Source organism: Neomonachus schauinslandi, chromosome 14 (assembly GCF_002201575.2).
Source record: "Neomonachus schauinslandi chromosome 14, ASM220157v2, whole genome shotgun sequence".
Classification (NCBI taxonomy): Eukaryota; Metazoa; Chordata; class Mammalia; order Carnivora; family Phocidae; genus Neomonachus; species Neomonachus schauinslandi.
In genome coordinates this window covers 35,413,307-35,432,093 of record NC_058416.1, presented here as the reverse complement: position 1 = coordinate 35,432,093, position 18,787 = coordinate 35,413,307, and the positions used below count along the sequence as shown (strand labels likewise).

General features: G+C 56.3%; 1 protein-coding gene across 50 annotated transcripts in view; it reads right to left on the bottom strand.

Moving 5' to 3' along the window:
- The window catches only part of CELF4 (CUGBP Elav-like family member 4), a 289,968-nt gene that overhangs the window by 14,126 nt on the left and 257,055 nt on the right, over positions 1-18,787 (bottom strand). For 8 of the 50 annotated variants that reach the window (XM_044920955.1, XM_044920960.1, XM_044920966.1 and 5 more), the window contains exons 4-10: positions 14,626-14,754; positions 14,125-14,204; positions 13,557-13,700; positions 12,285-12,432; positions 10,220-10,369; positions 6,461-6,526; positions 4,982-5,065 (exon numbers count right to left, since the gene is read on the bottom strand). In XM_044920955.1, the coding sequence (XP_044776890.1) occupies positions 4,982-5,065; positions 6,461-6,526; positions 10,220-10,369; positions 12,285-12,432; positions 13,557-13,700; positions 14,125-14,204; positions 14,626-14,754 (801 nt within the window). The remainder of the gene's footprint in view (positions 1-4,981; positions 5,066-6,460; positions 6,527-10,219; positions 10,370-12,284; positions 12,433-13,556; positions 13,701-14,124; positions 14,205-14,625; positions 14,755-18,787) is intronic. The other 42 variants (XM_044920962.1, XM_044920954.1, XM_044920958.1 and 39 more) reach the window with 15 other exon arrangements.

Here is an 18,787-nt window from a genome sequence, read left to right as displayed (position 1 = left end):
AGAGGAGAGGTGAGCGAGTTAGGCAGCGGCAGCAGGGAGGGGGGCAAGGTTGGGAGGGGGGGTCTCATCCAAGATCCAAGGGCAGCCACTGAGGAGTGGGGACTGCTGAGCCCCAGGCTGAGCTCTGGTCTCCGCCCTGCCCTTGGGCAAGTCACTGAACCTCTCTGTGCCTCAGTCACCTTTGCTGCAAAATGAATCTGTAACAGGGTGCCTGGCAACTCGCTCCAGGGGTGGAGCTGACCCGTGAAGGGGGTCAACGTGCCAGGGCCAGATCAGCCGGGGAGAGGAGGCGCTGAGGAGAGGCACGGGGAGGGAGACCTGGGAGGGTCTGCCCGCCGCCCTCCAGCCCCGCCCCTGCTCTGGAATCGCCCTGGGGCAGCCATGCCGTGGCCCTGTGAGAGGCTTCACTTCACCTCCCGCAGGCAGGGCCCCAGATCCAACCTCGACCTCGACCCCGACCTTGACCTCAGGGTGGCTGTTGCTTTGGCCTATCTTCCTCCACAACCGCAGCCACTCCTTCCCAGCTGGTGCCCCACGGTCCCACCTTCCCCTACCCCAAACCTCACACTCAGCCCCCCCCCCCCCCCCCCCCCGTGCAGAAATCAAGGCTTCTCTTGCCTCCTCTAGGAGGCTAGGTGCGCAGGACGGGCTCTGTGGCATGGCTCGGTGATTAACCTGGGCACCCACAAGCTTCATCACATGGAGCTCCCCATTCCATGACAAGAACAACTCTGCCACTTCTACTGCATGAACTATAGGTCAGGCTCCGCTAAGCACTTGAGATGTATGAGATTAAGTCACTTAATCTTCCTGCAGCCCTCGGAGTCAAGTGCTATTGTCACTCCCACTCCACAGATGAGGAAACGGAGGCCCAGAGAGGTTAAGTCACTTGCCAAATGTCACACAGCTGGGGGGGGGGGTGGAGCCAGGATACGGACCCGGACCATCTGCCTCTGTAGTCTGTGCTTTCCTCTCTCTGCCTATCATAAATCTTCATGCCCCAGAAATGCTGAACACTGTTGAGGCCTTTGGATTTCTGAAATTTCCAGACTGCTAAAGAGTTACATTTTTCTTTTTAAATAACAAACATGCTCAATTTTCACTTTGAAATAGAAATCTTTCCAAGACGTTTCGTCTATTTCTTACCATTTTAAACAGAGTATGCCTCATATTTTTAACCTTTTAAAATGTGGTCGTTCCAATGATTGTTTCCACCCTGTGGAGGTCATGCAAAGGAAGCGGCTGCACTTGTTAGAGGTGTCTAAGAACCAAGGTTCTGACCACAGGCTGGTAGGAACTAAGCGTGAGCTCAAAAAGTGAAGGTGGTAAGGCCCTGATATGGGCAGCTTTGTGGCTTTCAAGGCCAGAACTGTGTGGTGCTTCCCTGGGACAGGTAACCCAGTTCGGAAGCAAGTCTCTCGACCCTCACTCTCCTCCTTGCTCCTTCCAAAGATTCCTCTGACCACCGAAGCCACCCTCTGAGCATCTGAGCTCCTGGGTCCTAGGTCCCCGCCCTGCACCATCTCTCCTCCCCCTCCTGCCCTCAGCCTCTCCTCCCCCACCACTGTCTCCCAGGCAAACTGCCAGCTGACGGCGCATTCAGAACCAGAACCGGCGCAAGTGCAAGCGTCCTGGGGTCCCTGCTGCTGAATCCCCCGAGCGCTGGCGGCCCTCCCCTTACCCCATCTCCAGCCATGCCAGGTTCTCACTGGTTTATACTCTGTGAATGTATCCCTTGATGGTCCCCGGCTCAATGTGAGTCCTCTTGGGCTCAATGTAAGTCCTCTTGGGGTAGGAACTAGCTCAAAGGCCTGATCTAAGCCACATCTTTTCCAGGATTCCCACCTAGATAGTCCCCATATGCTCTCTCTCTTCTGGTGTTCCCTAAGTCTACAATTTGTGGTCTGAGCCTCTTTCTCCTTTAGGTCTGGGAGGTTTTCTCTCCATCCAAATTGGAAGATCTAGGGACAGGGGCATTAGTCTTCTCTTGTCCTCCTGCCCCTCCCCCAGCACTGCCTTCCTTCCTCCTTCCATCCCATTCTTCAGGTCTTCCCTCAATGCTCCACCCCATGCAGCCACGTGCTTTGAACTTGAGACCCTCACTTCAAGTTCTGCAAGCTGCTTTATATGGATGTTATGTTTATTCAACTTAAAGATTCAAGAAGCCTTTCAGGGCAGGACCCCTAGGCTCATCCAGTCAGTATGGTATGCAGCTAAGCTTCACAGGAATGGCTCTCCCAGCTCCAGGCTAGGCCCCCCACCCCGCCCTTCACCCCTCAACAGGGAGCCTACACATCACCTTCTACCCCCAAGCCCTCCCTGCATTTCCTCATCCACAGATCATAGAGCATCCGATGGCATAGAGGACTTTGGAGATCAATCTGGTTCCCCCCCACCAACCTTCTGAGAAATGGTGAAACAGAGCTCCAGAGACAGAAGGTGGCTATCCTGACCACACTGTGGCCCTGGGCGCAGCCAGGACTCGAGCATCCCTGAGGGTCACCTCGGCCCAACTGTGGAGCGGACAGCCTCCAGGAATTCAGGCATCTGTTGGTTTTCAGGCTCAACTCAAAGACAAAGTGCTGGAGGGAGGGTCTCCCCAGCAACCAGTGTGTCCAGGTATTTCAGTGACATCGCCCAGGGGGAGGTAACCATGACAGAAAGGGCCAACCACTGGCATGGCTGGAAGAACACAGCCTTCCTTCTCACCCATGCCTCAGGCAACACTGTGGACACGGCTTTGGGCTGACTCCAGCCCACCCCAGCCTATCTCCCTGCCCTATCCCATCCCCAGGCCCAAGCTCACCTCATACTTCGCAGCACCGTGCCTTTGCTCCTGTTTGCCCTGCCTTGAATGTCTCCCCAACTCTATGTGCTGAAGACCTCATCCTCCAAGGCCCCCAAAGCCTCCTCTGATGACCCTGTCCCCAGCACCCTGAGCTCACCCTTGTATGAAGCCTGGCTCTGTACACATCTGGGTCCACGATTCCCTCCTCCCCATGCCCTGCTCTCCCATGGTGCCTTGTCCAGTGCACCAGTCAGGGAGAATGTGGACAACAGTGGGAGATCCCGCCACTGAGAGCTGGCTGGAAGGGGACTGGTCTGGGGAGCAGGGCACAGGGCGAGGTGGGGGTGGGGGACTGAAGCCACTCAGAGATGGAAGGAAGGTCTGAGAAGTTCAGGGCAGGATGCATGGGGTGGAGCAGAGTGTAAGGGGGGCGGAGCAGGGAGCAGATGGAGGGGTTCACTCTGTGTAAGGCCAGTGCTAGGGGCCAGCCTGTGTGTTGGTCAGAGCAGCATTGACCTGCAGCTGTGTGTGTGTGTGTGTGTGTGTGTGTGTGTGTGGAGCAGGGCTTAGAGACCGCTGAGCCCACAGGCCAGACTCATGTAGGGTGCTGATTGCAGGCTGAGGGTGGGTCAGCCTAAGGCCAGTGAGGAGACAAAGACAATAGCGCCTGTGGGCACAGCGCTCCGTTCTGGACCTAGAGGGGATGGGCAACATGGGGGCTCACGGCCCCCACCCCTCCTGGCCCCCTCGTGGCTTTGATCTGACTGACGTGCACTGAAGAGCTGGACTGAGGGGGAGGGAGGCAGGGGTGAACAGGCTGGAGGGTCACAGCCCAAGAGGGGATCCTCTGGTGGAGGCGGGGCTGTTGGACCACCCCCACCCCACTTGACCAGCAGGGGGCCCAGACCACACTCAGAGCTAGGGCAAGCTGGGCTTGCAGGCTGTGGGCAGGGGCCCCTCTGCACACTCCTCTGGGTTCCTGTAGCTTGGCTCTCCTGCGCAGGAAGAAATGGCGATCCAGATCTCAGGAGCCGCCCAATGTGCGTAAACTGGGGTGGGGCATCATGGGCAACTTTGGAGGGGTGATAGTTTGGTGAAGGAAGGGCTATGTGCATAATGAGAAATCCATAGGAAATTGCTGGAGTTCCAGTCAGACTTGAGCTCCTTTGAGCTTCATGCTTCCCTAGTGACTGATCCTCGCTATCCTCATTTTACAGGTGAGGACATCAGGGGTCAGAGCGGAAGAGGTGGCCAAGCCGGGAGTCAGACCCAGATGGATTTGCTTCAGAGCCCAGGCTCTCAGCCTGTGTGGGTCCTGTGTGGGGCCTGTCTGACCAATGGGTTTGGACTAACAGACCCCCAGTGTCCTTTCCAGAAATGACCTACATGCCCTGGTTCTAGGACAGTCTGCTGCAGGGACTATGAGCTGGGCTCTCTGGAGACACTAGAATCCCCTGGCCAAGTGGGCTCCTGGGGCAGATGGAGGACCCTCACTGGCAGGATGACCTTTTCTGTGGGGTGGGGAAGGCAAGACCTTGTTAGTATTCCTGCCCTTCACACTGGTCTCTCTGTGAGCAGGCCCACGGAATCCCTGAAGGTGGGCTTATTTCTCCAGCCTCCTGTGGGTCTCTAGGTTCTGGAATGGGGGGACACTGAAGGTCTTTATTAGATCCCAGCCCCCCAAGCCCCACTGGTCTTGCCTGTCCTGTCCTGTGCCCCGTGCACACCAGAGCCTCTGGATGTGACTTTCCAAGAACCTCGTCTTCCACTAGGCTGCACTGAGTCACTCCCACCCCCTCAGCTGCCGGTGGAGTCCCACCCTGGCGGCTCCAGCTGTCTCTGCCAGTCACCCAGAGGATACAAGTTCTCCCGTCCGTGAACAGGTCTCCCTACTCCTGCCCCCCTCCAAGCATTCCTACTTCTTCCCTTCTTCTCCACTGGCCAAATCCTGCTCATCAGGGGATGGGGATTCTCAGACCCCACCCCTTCCAGGTTCCACCTTCCTGACCTCCTACCACACGCTTGGATTGGAGAGGGCCTCATCCTGCAATCCTGCTATCTTCCCTCCCCCTCCTCAACACAACACACAAACATGGTCACCTTTCGAAAGAAACACCCCAGCCAAAGGCCCAAGTGAACAGCCTCTTTGGGGACAGCAGGGGGTGGGGAGGAAGCCCCAGCTCAAAGACTCACCTTCTCTCTGTTGCTGGGGAATCATTGGAGGTGGCTGAGGAAAGGCCTGGCTTATCTGACCATAGGCAGCAGGGTAGGCGGCTGCTGGAGGGCCAAAGAGAAGAAGCAAGAGGGAGAAACCGCGACAGAGACATGGAGAGACAGAATGAGAGGCAGGAAGAAAGAAACTTCAGTGTTGAGCAGTAAAAGCAGACCAGCCAAAAAGGGCATTTTTGCTTAGCCACTTAAGATAAAGCCAGCTGAGTGTGTGTGTGTGTGTGTGTGCGCACTCACAGAGCTGGGGGAAGGCAAGTTTATTCTGAAATAATGGACAATCCACATGCGTGGATAATCCACAATAATGGATCACTGAAAGCACTGACTGCCCAGACCAGATCACCCACACACCCCCGTTCTCTGAGCCACAGCTGACTCTGGCTCACATACCCTTTGCCCACTCAGATGGCACCTGTGTGGGATATGGGGTGCCACCCGAGGTGTGAGCTTGGCCTCTGGGATCCTGCCAGGGGTTGGTCCCCGGGGGCAGAGCACTGAGTCGGACAAACCTGGTGCTTTCTGCATTCAACTGGGAAGGGTCAGAGGCGGGATAGGAATGGCCAGCCCCTTCCTCCGCCTGGCCTGGCTCCCAAAAGCGCAGGATCTGAGGTCAGAGCTCAGGGGTCCCAGCTGGTAAGAGAGAGCTTCCCCTGACCTCCAGATGTGAGAGGCCAACTTCATCAGAACCCCCACATTGCCCTCAAGGGAGATCTCTCTGGCTCCTTCTGACCTGGCCAGGCAGCAGGAGACTGGCTGGGCAGAGATGATTATGGTGTGTGTGAGGGAGACAGAGAATCAGGGCTGACAGCGTGCCTTGGGCTTCCTACAGTGGCTCATGGCCTTCCCACTCAGTGACCTAAGGCCATCTGCTCACCCCAACGCTATCTCTTCTCAGTTCTCCTTTTTTCTACCTCTGGCTGCGTATCTTCCCTTGTTCCCTGTCATTTTGCTGAAGCCCTACTCCTGCTGCCTGTAAGTGGCAGGGGCGGGCGGACGGGTCAGAACTGCTTCCCTTCCAAGGTCGCTCCTTCCCTCACACCCAGGCATCTATACTTGCCAGGCCAGTGACGTGAACTCTGGCCTCACCCCCAGTGCTGCTGTGTGGCTTGGGGCTCCTGGACACACCGGCCCCGGCAGCACCACGGCGGGGGGAGGAAAATCTGGCCTCAGGGATGAGTAACTGCCCAGCAAGGTCAGGGCTTTGACCTGGCTCACCTTCTCCTCTGAAGTTCTGACCACTGACCACCCCAAGGGTACCCTGCCATCACAGGTCAGCTCTGCCTGAATGCTAGGGGGGGCTGTTGAGGGGGAGGGGTCTTCTACCGGGAGAGCCCTCCCTCCTCCTCCCCCTCGCCCTCCCCCACCCAGCTCTGGGCCCAGGCCTGGGGTGGGAAGGGGACACTGGCGCCGGGGCATGAGGACTGGGGACGTGAGGATACTAACGACCTGCGTACTGCTGCACTCCAGCGTAGGCCTGCTGCAGGGGGTCCGCGGCGGTGGGGCTCTGCGCTGCGGGGGAGCCAAGGGAGCAGAAGTCAGCGGTGCCCGCCCAGACCGGCCTCTCCCCAACCGTGCCCACAAGATGATGCCGTGGCTGCATGGCTCTTTCCAGCCACTATGGTGTCTGCCCCACCCTGACTGGGGGCTGGGAACGCAGGCTGCAGCCGGCGTGGGGGGGGGGGGGGGGGGCCCCCCAGGAGGCTTGCAAGGGCTGGGAAGGGGATGCCAGAGGAGGGCTTGACCACGAGGGACTTGGTGGGAAGATCCTGGAAAAGGGCTGAGGAACTGTGGGTGAGGGGGCTAGAGGTTACCAGGAGGGTGGTCTCCTCCTCACTTATCCCCAGCACAAGCCAGGGGCAGATCCCACCTGGGTAAAATAAAGGGCATGGGAGGCTTCATCCCATCACTCTGTCCTCCTGGACCACCCATCCCTGCTCAAACCCAGGCACCTCTCCATTAGTCTCCGGGGGTTTGCCCCAAGCATGGAGGTTTTGCCTTCCGAGGCCGTGCCTGCGACACCCTCCCCAGGAACTAACCACACGAATAAGGTCTGCCCCGTGGGCTGGGAAAGGGGTGGTGCCCACTGAAACTGAAGACCCATGAGACCAAGGACCTTCCTGCCACCTGATGCCATGAGTCTGGGATGTCTACTGCCCAGTGTGAGGAGAGGAGCCTTAGGCTGATACTCTGGCAAATAACTTGGAGAAGCTGGACTGGGGAGAAGGCTTGGTTCATTTCTGTTGCCCTTGTTGGGTCAAAGGTGCTGTGGGTAAAGGCATTGTGGGCACTACCCTTGGTGACCAAGGCCACTGATGACTGACATGGGAGGGGGCTGGCCCTGGAGGTCCAAGGAGGCGAGTGGGAACACATCCAGCCTCAGTATGTTTGAGGCAGACCGGCTAACAGAGAGAGGCAGGAAGAACATTATCTGGGCTTATCTGCTTGGCAACCCAGGCCAGCCAAGCTAACTGGTAGTGCTAGGCTTTGGGGCCCACAGACCGGGAAGAATTCCCAAACTTCCCTTCCGAGCTCTTGTTCCAAAACCGCTCAGGAATATTCCACTGGAAGAATAGCTCCCGAGCTGCAGGGGAGCCAAGGGAAGATCCTGGGGCAATAGTCCTTGGACACAGCGTGGATGGCAGCAGGGAAGCTGGGCCCAGGAAGGCACTGCTCAGAGTGGGGAGCTGAAGATGGGTCAGGATGCAGGTCCCTTCCTGCCTAGGGTTGTCTCGGGACAAAACCCTATACCTCTGTATCCCTCACAGCAGAGACTGGAGCCAGGAGCTCCCAGTGGTGCTGGTCCTGGTGCTGGTGCTTGCTGGGCTGGTCTCCTCCTCCCTCCTGCTCCCTCTGCCTGAGTCCTCTACCAGCCCCAACTCTCTGGATGGCCACGTCTGGCTTCATCCCCTTGGTCTCCCCAGCTGCTCAAACACAAAGCGCCTTTATGCAAATTAGAAAAAGGTGTCTCTTCCTCTGGCCAGTTTGGTGGCTGAGGCAAAATCTAACCCGCACCACTTCCATGGCAGCTGTCCCCAGAAGAGTGCCAGCACCAAGTAAGTGCTCGGCAAATACGGTGACCCCTTCAGGGGTGTTATGTGGCGGCAGAGGTCACACTGTGTGCTTCACACCTGCTCTCCATGAGTAAGAGGAGAGAACGGAGAAGCTACCCGGGGCTAGGAAGTGGAGAAAAGCATTTCTGAGACCCCTCTCCCCTTCTCTGCTTAATGACCTCATTAGTAACTGCCAAAGAGTGAACACTTTGAAGGATCTCGCTCATTACAGCGGCTCCAAACTCTGCATTTAAAGATGGTAAATTAATTTTTTTAATGTACTACTTTTCTCCTTTCCTTCCCTCCATCCCTCCCTCCTGCTCTGGCAGGGAATTGTTTATGGGATGTGGCAGATTGTTACAAATGGGGGAGAAGAACATTTCCAAATTCCATGAGGGAAAAAGTTCACAGATGCTGGTGGGGGTGGGGAAGAAACAGGTTTGTCAAAATCCAGAGATCCAGATGGGCTTGCAGGCAGGGAGGAGGGGGGAAATGAAACCACCCAGATGTGCTGGGGACTGGATCTCCCAGCCCATGAACCTGAGCATGGAGGAGCCCAAGAGCCTGAGAATGGTGGGGTCTCTCCCGCCTCTGGCTTGCCAAGCCCCTCCCTGCCTCCCTGGCCAGCCTGGAGACGAAGACTCCAGATTCTCTGGCCCTGCCACTTCACTCTGGGCTTCTCTGGCCTCTTGTCTAGGCAGTGAGGGGAGAGGTGTGGAGCAAGCACTGGGATCAGATCAGAGACAACTCCAAGGTCAAAGTCAGGAAATTCTCCTCTATTTCTTGCTAGCACAGTGACCTTGCACTCAGCTGCTGGTGGAACGTTCATATTCTATGGATGTCTGGGCCTCACTCCAGCCACTGAAATCAGAATCTCTGGGCTTCTGTGATTTCAAAAAGTCACCCAGAGGGTTCTGATGAGCAACCAGAGTAGAGAGCACTACTTAGCCCCCCAAGCTGACGTCTTCTGTCTTAGTTGGGCAGCCCCTGCCCCTGCCAGGCAGGCCCCCCCGGTCTCTGGGCCTCCAGGGCAGCCCCCTCCACAGAAGTGTGTTCCTTGTTCATCCTCACCTCTCTAATGCCTACCCATCTGTTAAAGTGGATCTGGGCCTCCTCCTCGGGAAACTCTGTTGGGCTTCTTCAGCCTATAGAACTCTCCCTTCATTTGAATCCTTTAGCATCTTGAGGCAGACAACATTCACTCTTGATGAACTCTGTTCTGCCTTATTGTCTCATTATGCTGTGAATGTATATTGTATTCCTGGCTGCCTTTGACCTCCCAGGGGATAGGCCCATGTCCTGTTCTCCTTCTGGGGCCCCCCTTTCATCTGGCACAGACTGGGAACTTACTAGTACTTATGGGGACTCTGTAACCTAGTCATCTACCCTCCAGGAAGGAGGTCAGCGCTCCTCACATCTCCATCACTTTGCCCCTTGCCAGTCTGCTCTAGGGCTTTAGGCCCCGCTTTCCTACTCTCATGTCAGTCCATCCGCAAAATCAGAGAGAACAGCTGCTTCAAGTCAGCTGGACACTCTCACCACTAAAGAAATGCTAAGTTTGAGAGGAACACAGTTAATCAGGAACAGACCTCCTGGATCTCCTGTGCCCGGATTGATGCTAGAAGCGCTCGGGTGCTAGCCAATGTTCTGATTCCCTGTCCCAAGTGCTGACCATGGTTGCGTACGGATCCAGGGACCCAACAGAGGCCAGATTGCCAATTTATATGCCTTTGCTTCCTGCCTACAAGAGTTTTTTCCTACTTAACACTAAGTATGATTATCCTCTTAGCATCTATCTCTTCACTTCCTATGGGTCAAATTCACCCTCAATTAATTTGCAGTTATTAGCCTCTCTACCTGATTGTACAACTCTATCTATTCTCTTCTCTGTCCTGACAGAGCTCCACAAATGGGCTTCTTTCTCACCCTCAGACTGGCACCTCTCCAAGAAGGAGAATTTGGTCTCTCCTTCCCAACCAGGGGCTCCCTGAAGGAGGGCAGGAGGCTGGCTCTCTCTGATCACATTTGGGGTCCTACCACGGAACAGACAGAGGGTAGGAGACACATGTTCCCTATTATAATACCAAAGGCAGAGACGAAATGGGTGAGGAGTATGTTGCATGGGGAAGGAAGGGTTACCAGACACGCTTACCTGGGTAGGGGTGGATGCCATTAGCAAACACAGCTTCCGCAGCAGGTTGCCCGTTGGCCTGTGGGGGGAGGCCGGTGAAGCCGTTCACCCCAATGGGGGATGGGATGCTAGGCACAGCTGGTGCAGTGATGCCCGGAGGGGTGCTGCCACCTGGTTGCAGAGGTGGAGAGGGGTGGGGGAGGAGGGGAGGCAAGCGGAACCAAGGTGAGGAAGGCCAGCCCATGGAGCTCCACCCGTTGGCTCCAAGGGCCTGAGAATAGACCTAGACTTTACCTACCAACTCAGTCCTATCTGTGAATCATGCCTTGGGTTATCTCCCTGCATGGTAACATCACTCATCCCAACTGCATCCATCCTTCAAGGCAGAGTCCAACTCCAGCCTACCCCATAAAGACTTCCCTGACCAGTGACTGCAGCATGACCTTGGACCTGCAGCACATAAACTATTCTCAGTGTCCTTGACTTTGACCATACTTAATTTTCCTTTCATCTTTTTCAGTGTTATTGCTCACCCTGGCAAAGTCAGGATGCCTTGTTTAACCACTAAGGGGCTTCTAAAGTTTCTGGCTCTGCTCTCTTCTCTGGATCACAAAGGGGCTGATCTGCCTCCCCACCAAGGAGTTTTGCTACTCAGGTGGAGGAGGTCTTAATTCTGATGTTCCCTTGCCCTAAGGGAAGAGAGAGCCCTTTGCAGAGTCCACAGTCAGCCCTGTTCATACACAAAATAAAACACTTTGGCCTCCTCCAGTGGAGGCAAAGGTGATGCTCACTGTGGCAAGGGTAAAGTCAGGGTCAGATGACAATACCCTGTGCCTTCCCTATGCCAGGTGGGTGGAGCCCAAGGTGTGGATGGCAGGGTGATTGTATTGGAAAGGGCCTTCCTCTTCAAGTAGGAAGCAGGGTCTCTCTACAGCTCCTGGATGTCAGGAAGGCTGCCGGTGTGGTGTGGGAACAGAGAGCCAAGGAAGCTTGATGAATGAGAGCTTCAGGTGTTGGGGCCAGCCCTTAGAACTAGATAAGGGTTTCTTAATTTTGGCACTATTGACATTTGAGACCAGACATTTCCTTATTGTGGAGAGCTGTCCTGTGCATTGTAGGATGCTTAGCAACATCCTTGGCTTCTACCTACCAGATTACAGTAGCAGGCCCACCCCCCCCACAAGTTGTGACAACCAAAAATGTCTCAGGACATTGCCAGATGTCCTGGGGGGCAGGGGGACAAAATTGCTGGGGTTGAGCATCACTGAACTGAACAATAGCCAAGATCCTATAAAGACCATGCTTTGTGGGGTGCCTGCATGGCTCAGTCCGTTAAGCGTCTACCTTCGGCTCAGGTCATGATCCCAGGGTCCTGGGATCGAGCCCCATGTCAGGCTCCCAGCTGGGTGGGGAGTCAGCTTCTCCCCCTCCCTCTGCCTCTCCCCTGCTTGTGCTCTCTCTCAAAAAAAAAAAAAAAAAAACCACAAATAAAATCTTTTTAAAAATTTTGAAAATTAAAAACTTTTTAAAAAAAGAACATGACTTGTGAAAGGGGTTATTTCCAAGCCCCCTGTCCTTTAATAACTCCTGAGGTCCTCTCTTGCTTATTGTGCAGTTGTCTTGGGAAAAGCCAATGAGTCTAAGTTGGGTTAAAGAAAAATGAAAAAAATGGGGCTCCTTCTCGGGTTAGGCCAGGAACCTAACAAGGTCACAGAATGGGCAGGGCTCTTTACCCCTCAGACCTCAAAGGGAGGTGTTTTCATGTGAATTTCTTTCTAGAGATCTCCAAAAGAGACCAAGATGAATTGCTTCCTGACATGGCTCAGTACCTTGAGTGAAACTGTCATCACCTTGAAATCATGTCATTGACAGCATGGGGCCCACATCCCAACTTCCCCTAGGTCCCCAGGGATTAGAACATTCTTAAGGCAAACTTCTGGAGGATGAGGCCTGCTTGGCCCATACATGTGTGCTCTTGCCATAGAAAGGTCCCTTAGTAGACAAAATTGGCCGATCAACAGGTCCCACCCTGAGTCCAGCTGCTTTCCTGCCTGGCCAGGCCCCGTGTTGGTACCCACCCACTCACCTGAGGTTGGGGTCATGGGTGCGGCCGCCAGGCCATTCATGTTGAGGGCCGCCATCTGCTGCATCTGCGCGGCGGCGAAGGCAGCCATGGGGTTCAGGTAGCCGCCCTGCGCTACTGACGCCATTAGTGCTGCTTGCTGCTGCATCAGCTGGGGCAGAGGAAGCGGAAAAAATATCATGCGCTTCCGGGGGGGGCAGCCCTCCCCACCAGGGGGCTCAGCTCCCGGAGACCAGCCTCCCGGGGGGGCCTGAACCCCAGGGAGTTCGGCTCTATCTCTCCACCCCCATCGCCTGAGAGAACTGTATTCGTAAGTCATGGTAGGGCCTTAGGGACTCTAAAGTTGCAGGGTGGGGGTGGGGGCTGGGACCGGCTCCGTGGGTGTTGGTCAGCCCTGTGAAAGGTCTGTTGTCCGTGGAGATGTGACACCCGAAGCTCTAGAGACATGGTAGATGAGCCTCTGTAGAACTAACTTGGCATGGATTTGTTTAAAATGGTCCTCACTTGGAATCAGCAACAGGAGGATCATGACTAGAACCTTAGGCACCCCCAGTGTTGTCACAAAGGGGAGTGGGGACTGGGTAGGTCGTGGACATGGCTAAGTTTGGACACTGCTGAAGAAGTGAAATGAGCTGACCTCTTTAGATTAGGTACCCTGGCCTACCTCAGTGCCACACGTGTGGGGGCTGTGGTCACACGTCTGGGGGGGGGTGGGCAGCTCAGGGGAGATGTGGACAGAGGCGGCTCCAATGTGGAAGGAAGAAGTGGGTGGCCATCAGCATGAGGCAGGGTCTGGGGGGACTGCAGGGGAAGGGGGGTGTGGGGGACCCCTGCCAGGAATGCCCAGAGGCCCGAGGACCCGGTTCCCTGAGTGAGAGCGGGAGTAGAGCAGCCACAAGCAAACACCTGAGCCTCTCTCACCACTTCCAAGCGGTGCCTCCTAGGGTTTGACGAGTGGAAGAGCGCTGAGGTAACCCACCTTGCTGCCTGGCTCAGAGGCCTTCTCTCTAGCTCTTCCCCTTTAGAACCAGGACAGCAACCCCTTCCTCCCGGCAGCCACCCTGCATCAGCCTAACCTTGTCTTAACCCCTCTGGCCTCTACTCCCTGGGTCCATTCCTCACCACTCCTCATGCTTCAGGGCAGCAGGATGTTCTGGGCCAGGAGCAGGGCTCCCCTCAGCACTGTTAGGGGAGTTGCTCTTGGGGGCTCTGAGCAAAGGGAGCTAGAGAACAGCTGCGGGCCCCCCCCACGCACCCGGCTGTGCCCCCACTTACTGCCTGTGCGTAGGCGCCGTAGGCCCCGAACGGGATGGCCATGGGGTTGAACATGCCCATCTGGCCAGCCATCTGCTGCATTCGCCGCATCGTGCGCTCCTTGTCAGTGTCGGCAAACTTGACCACCAGACTGGATGAGGCTCCCTGCAGCCATTACTGCGTGTGAGACCCACTTGCCCCAGCTGCGTCTTCTCCCAGCTGTCCTTGCCTCCAGCCTGGACCCACCCGCTTCTCCCCAGGGGGTACGGGCGGCGGAGGGGGGGGGGGAGGCGGCGGTAACGGAAGGCTAGCTCCCGCGCTTGCACTGGCCCAGCAGTCCTGGATCTTAACCCCACCGCGGGCGGTTTTTATCTAGGGGCAGTCCAGTTCCTTAACATCTTTGGGCCTCGGAGTCCTTGTCTGAGAAATGGGGATACTGATAATGCCTTCCTGCCTCTCGGGGAGGCTGTGAGCGCCGCATGGTGTGCACGGAGCGCAAGGGCAAGCGGGGCCCTGAGGGGCTCTTGGTCCCTCCCTCCCGGGCGCCGTGCCCGCCCCCACCCCACCCCGGGGTGGGGGGCCCACTCACCGGCATAGTCTGGCTGCCGTGCAGGGCGTTGATTGCGGCTTGCGCCTCGGCGTGGGAGGAGTACTTCACAAAGGCGCACCCTAGGGGGACGGGAGAGGCTGAGCCACGGCGCGAGGGCCCCCAGGAAGGCCAGAGAAGCGCTATAGGGCTGAGAGGCGGGGCACGGGAGGGGCGGAGGGGCGAGGGCGCATCCCAGATGAAAGCAGAACGGGTGACCCACAGAGACTGAGAAAGAGAGACACCGAGAAACACAGCGACACAGAAAGACCTGGACGGGCCAGAGAGTTAAAAGACCCCTGAAGTCTCCCTGCCCCTGTCTGGACTCAGCTAGCGGCCGTCCCTTATCCCCAGGCCCGGACTGCCTCGCTCCTTCCAAGCATGCTTCCCTGGCTCCGTCGCCGGTCAGTCGCGGACAGCTGGAGGCGGCCCAGGACCTGGCCGTCAATGAGGTGCTTGGCGGGAGGCCTCGCCCGCCCGCTCCCCCGCCCCGCCCCCACGCACCCTTGCTGTTGCCATCTGGCCCGCGCAGGATGGTACACTCCTCGATGTTCCCGAAGGCCTCGAAGAGGCGGCGCACGTCGTCCTCGGACTGCTGCTTGTTGAGCATGCCCACGAAGAGTTTTCTATCTTCTGGAACAAAATTAGGAGATGCTTACCCGGGCCAGGGGAGCCGGGCTGCACCGGGGCGGCCCGGGGGTAAGAGGGCACGACCGAAGAGGAAGGGGGGGTAGGGAAGATCTGGGCAAGGAAGAGGGCTCATAGCTGGAGAGGGAGGGCTGGGGCGTGGCTAGAGCAGGATGGGCCACAGGGTGAGGGGGTTGGGGGAGAGGGAGAGCATAGCCAGAGGAGGAGTTGAGGGAGGGTTTGGGTCAAGGGCGCTGGATGGCAGTGACTGTGCCCCCTCCCGCCCAGAGGGAGCAAGGCCACTGGTCTGGCTGCTCACCTATGGCACACAGATGGCCCACCGGTCATTTGGGCAACTCTGCATTCCCTCCCTCCATCCTCTTAGACATACACTCACTATCTTCTTGAGCCACCTTCACCCACAGATACTAAAATTAACTCACAACAGGCAAGTGTGCCACAGGGCCTTTGCATAAGCTATTCCCGCTGCCCAGAGTGCCTCCAATATCACAAGGCTGACTTCTCTTCTAGGTCTATTGCTTCCTCATCAAGGTCCCTCCTTCTGGCTCTCTTTAATTCTCTGTCTCAGCTCCTCCCTCTCATGGCCCAGGTTTCAAAGGACACTCATTTACTGCCTTGCCTGTGTAGCTGGTTTCGGTCTAGCTCCCTGCCCCCACCCCATGTCTTCTCCCTGGGGGAAGAGACGAGGCTTTGGCTGGAGCTGCAGTACCTGGCACATAGTGGGCCCTCAGCATAGAGTTCTGCAGTGGAGGAATGAATGCCCTGTGCCATTCCTAGGGTCACAGCCTTCTTTCTATCTCACATTGTTTTTACCTCCATCTGGTGTCTCTTCCTTGGTCTGGCCCTTCCTCTTTTAAGCAGCAAAATTTAGCCCTGGGCACTTTGGGGGCGGGAGGGCCTGTTCCTGAAGGCTGGGCTCCCTCACCAGCCTCCCCCTACTCTTGTGTTGAGTCCCAAATGGTTTGTTGACACCACTTGGCCTGACCGTGTGCTTAGGGTAACAAGGATCACACTGGGCTGTGTGGATCTGCAGCAGCTCGGGGCTGCCAGAGATTTTGAGTCCCACAAGCTTACTGCAGTGTGGCCTTAACTCCTCCCACTGAGGTGGGGTCTGTGCTCCATCCCCTTGAACCTGGGTGGGGCTGTGACTGCTCTAACCAATAAAGAATGGCAGAAGTGAGGCCTGCTGATTTCCAAGCTAGGTCATAAAAGGGATCCGCTTCTACTTGGCTGTCTTTGAGGATGTTTTCTCTATGGAAGCCAGCCACCCTTCTGTGAAGGACTTACAACGAGGGCAAATAGAGAGTCATGGAAAGGAACCCAGGCCCCCAGCTGACAGCCCACATTGACCACCAGACATGCGATGAATGAGTCTGCAGATGATTCCAGACCCCAGCCTTTGAGTCTTCCAGCTGAGGCCCAGACATCCAGGAGCAGAGATAGGCCTTCCATGCTGTGCCCTGTCTTAATTCCTAGGAGGCAGGATCCATGAGTGTAACAAATGGTTGTTTCACACCACTCAGTTTGGGGCAAAATTGTTATGCAGCCACAGTACCTGGCACCAAATCCCTGCAGTAGCAGCACTCAGCAGGTACTCACTTAGATGCTTGGTGACTCTCCAGTGGCTGACAAACGCAGGCACACACAGCCAAGGTTGCAGAAATGCACACCCCCAAATTGCAAATGGCCTTGAGTTCCTAGTTCCTCGGAAGGTGAGAACATTCTGGGACCGTGTCCATCTGTGCTCAGGGTGGTTGGCACCTCCTGCCCCAGAGAGCCCTTCCCCTCCTGCCCACACTGCCAGGGGAGTTCACATAGAGCTGAGGGGCTGTCCTGGGGTCTAGAACAGAGCAGAGGAAACCAACTCTTTGGTTGGTTTCCTGCAGTGCTGCACAGGCCACCCCAGAGTTCTCCTCTTCAGGAAGCCCCGACCTCTGCCCTGCCAGTACCCCTTAGCCCAGAGCACCCAGCACTGGGCACCTTCTCAATGATGAGGTGGCCTCTGCCCAGAGATGGGCAGAGGAGAGGCAGAGAGAGAGGAGAGAGGGTCAAGGGCTTATGTTATGCTCCCAGAAGCTGCAGCAGCATTTTGCATGAAATGGACAGAGCGTTTCAAGCCTTCAGAGGAGTCCTAGGACGTGGCAACTCTGCGCTCCAGGCCGGTCTAGGACTCCCCCTTGCCCCCAGGGCCTTTTAAAGACCCCGATTAAATGGGATTTCCGGAAAGACAATGAAGTAAAACCCCCTGCCTCCAGCTAATCCCTGGCCCCCCTGCTTAGAAATTCCGTCTTCTCCCCGGGAAGGAAAAGGGGAGGGAAGAGTAGGCCCCTCCTCCACCTGAATCTGATTTAAATGCTGGGACCACAGCCCCGAGCCTTCTCCTCTCTCCTGACGTCTGAATGTATTCCTTTATTATCATTATGACAGCCTTCTGATTGCATTAAAATTCATCCACATGTGCCTTTCTAACCAGCCACTTTTCTTTTGCCAGTTTTTTTCCCCCTAATTTTTTCTTCCTCTCCCCTGAAATCTTGCCTTCTTTACAGTTCTCCATTCTAGACCACGACCCTTCCTTCTGGAGGACTTTACAAACATGTAGGGGGCCAGGCTCCTACTATCCCTGACCACCCAGATTTCCCCAGGGAAACTGCAGCTAGCCTTGCCTTTCTGGAAGACTGCAAGAAACCAAAGAAACCTGCTCCATACTTACTCCCTTAAGGGTTCTCGGGTGACCCCAGCCCCACTCAAATGTTGGTGGTTTCCAGGATCCTCAAATGCACCCCGTTTGCCCCCCCTTCATTTCCCCTGGGCTTTGGTGTGGTTCTAGGGATTCTCTTTCAGACCAGAGGCTGGAAGGACTCTGAGTCCAAGGGTGGATCTCGTTCGGGCCCAGGCCCTGGGGCTAAACCCCAGCTCCCCTCCTTACAGCTGTATAACTGCTTCCCACCGGGGGCTTTAGGTCTACAAAATGGGAATACTCAGTCCTGCCTCAGGTGGTAGATGCTAGGCTTCCAAGAGATACTACAGGGACAGGACCTGGTGAGCAGTAACAACAGCGCGGGCCATTACTCAGGGTTCTCTATTCAGGAGGAAGAGAAAATGGAGTGCCACCCCCCCCCTTCATTTGCCCTACCCTGATTTGGCCAGGAGGGCCACCCCCTGCTGTGTGTCCTAAATGGGGAGAGGTCATCTCTGGGGGGGACCAGACTCAGGCTATGGCTGACCAGCTGAGGTGGACAACCTCCCCGTCACCCTACCCCCTGTGACCTCCTCCCCCTCTGGCTACTTTCCCGAGGCGCTGTCCCTAAGTTGTTCTCAGATGACCAATGGCCCCATTTGCTGGTGTCTTGGATCTGATGCCAACCTAGTGAGAGTCTCAGAGGATGACTCAGTTTCCCCAGCCAGTTCCCATCCTCTCCAACATCCACACAGACCCCTAACTCCAGGGATAGGCCGAGCAGTCCCTGAGCACGACCTGCCTATCTGAGGTGATGCAGGGTTCCTGGGTGATGTTCTCATTCTCCCCTGTAAGCCCTGGGCCTTAAGTCCATTGCCTCCCACAGTTGGAATACGGGGGTGTTGTTGCTCCTCTGAGGAGGTGAGCCCAGGAGAGACTGCAGAGCTGGGGGTGGAGATGGGCTGAAGATGCCCCTGGGTGGGAAGTCCTAGGGCCCAAACATGTGAGCAAGGGGAAGCTAGTGACTGGAACCCAGTATCCTCCCCTCAACAGAGCCCAGCTTGGGGTAGGGGGTTGCAATATGTTCATATTCCGACTCCCAGGGCTGAGTCCAGTGCCAAACCACCCCGACCCTCGAGTCTTCACATGGGCTCCTCCTGTCAAGAGACAGAACAAGGGAGCACGCTCCTCAGTCATTCAACTGTTTGCTGAGCACTTTCTCCGAACACTGTTCCTGCAACAGTAATGAGAGAGGTGAATCTGCTCACTGGAGTTGACGTCCATCCCCTGATGAGGACACAGTCACGGGAGCTGACGTCCATCCCCTGACGGGGACACAGT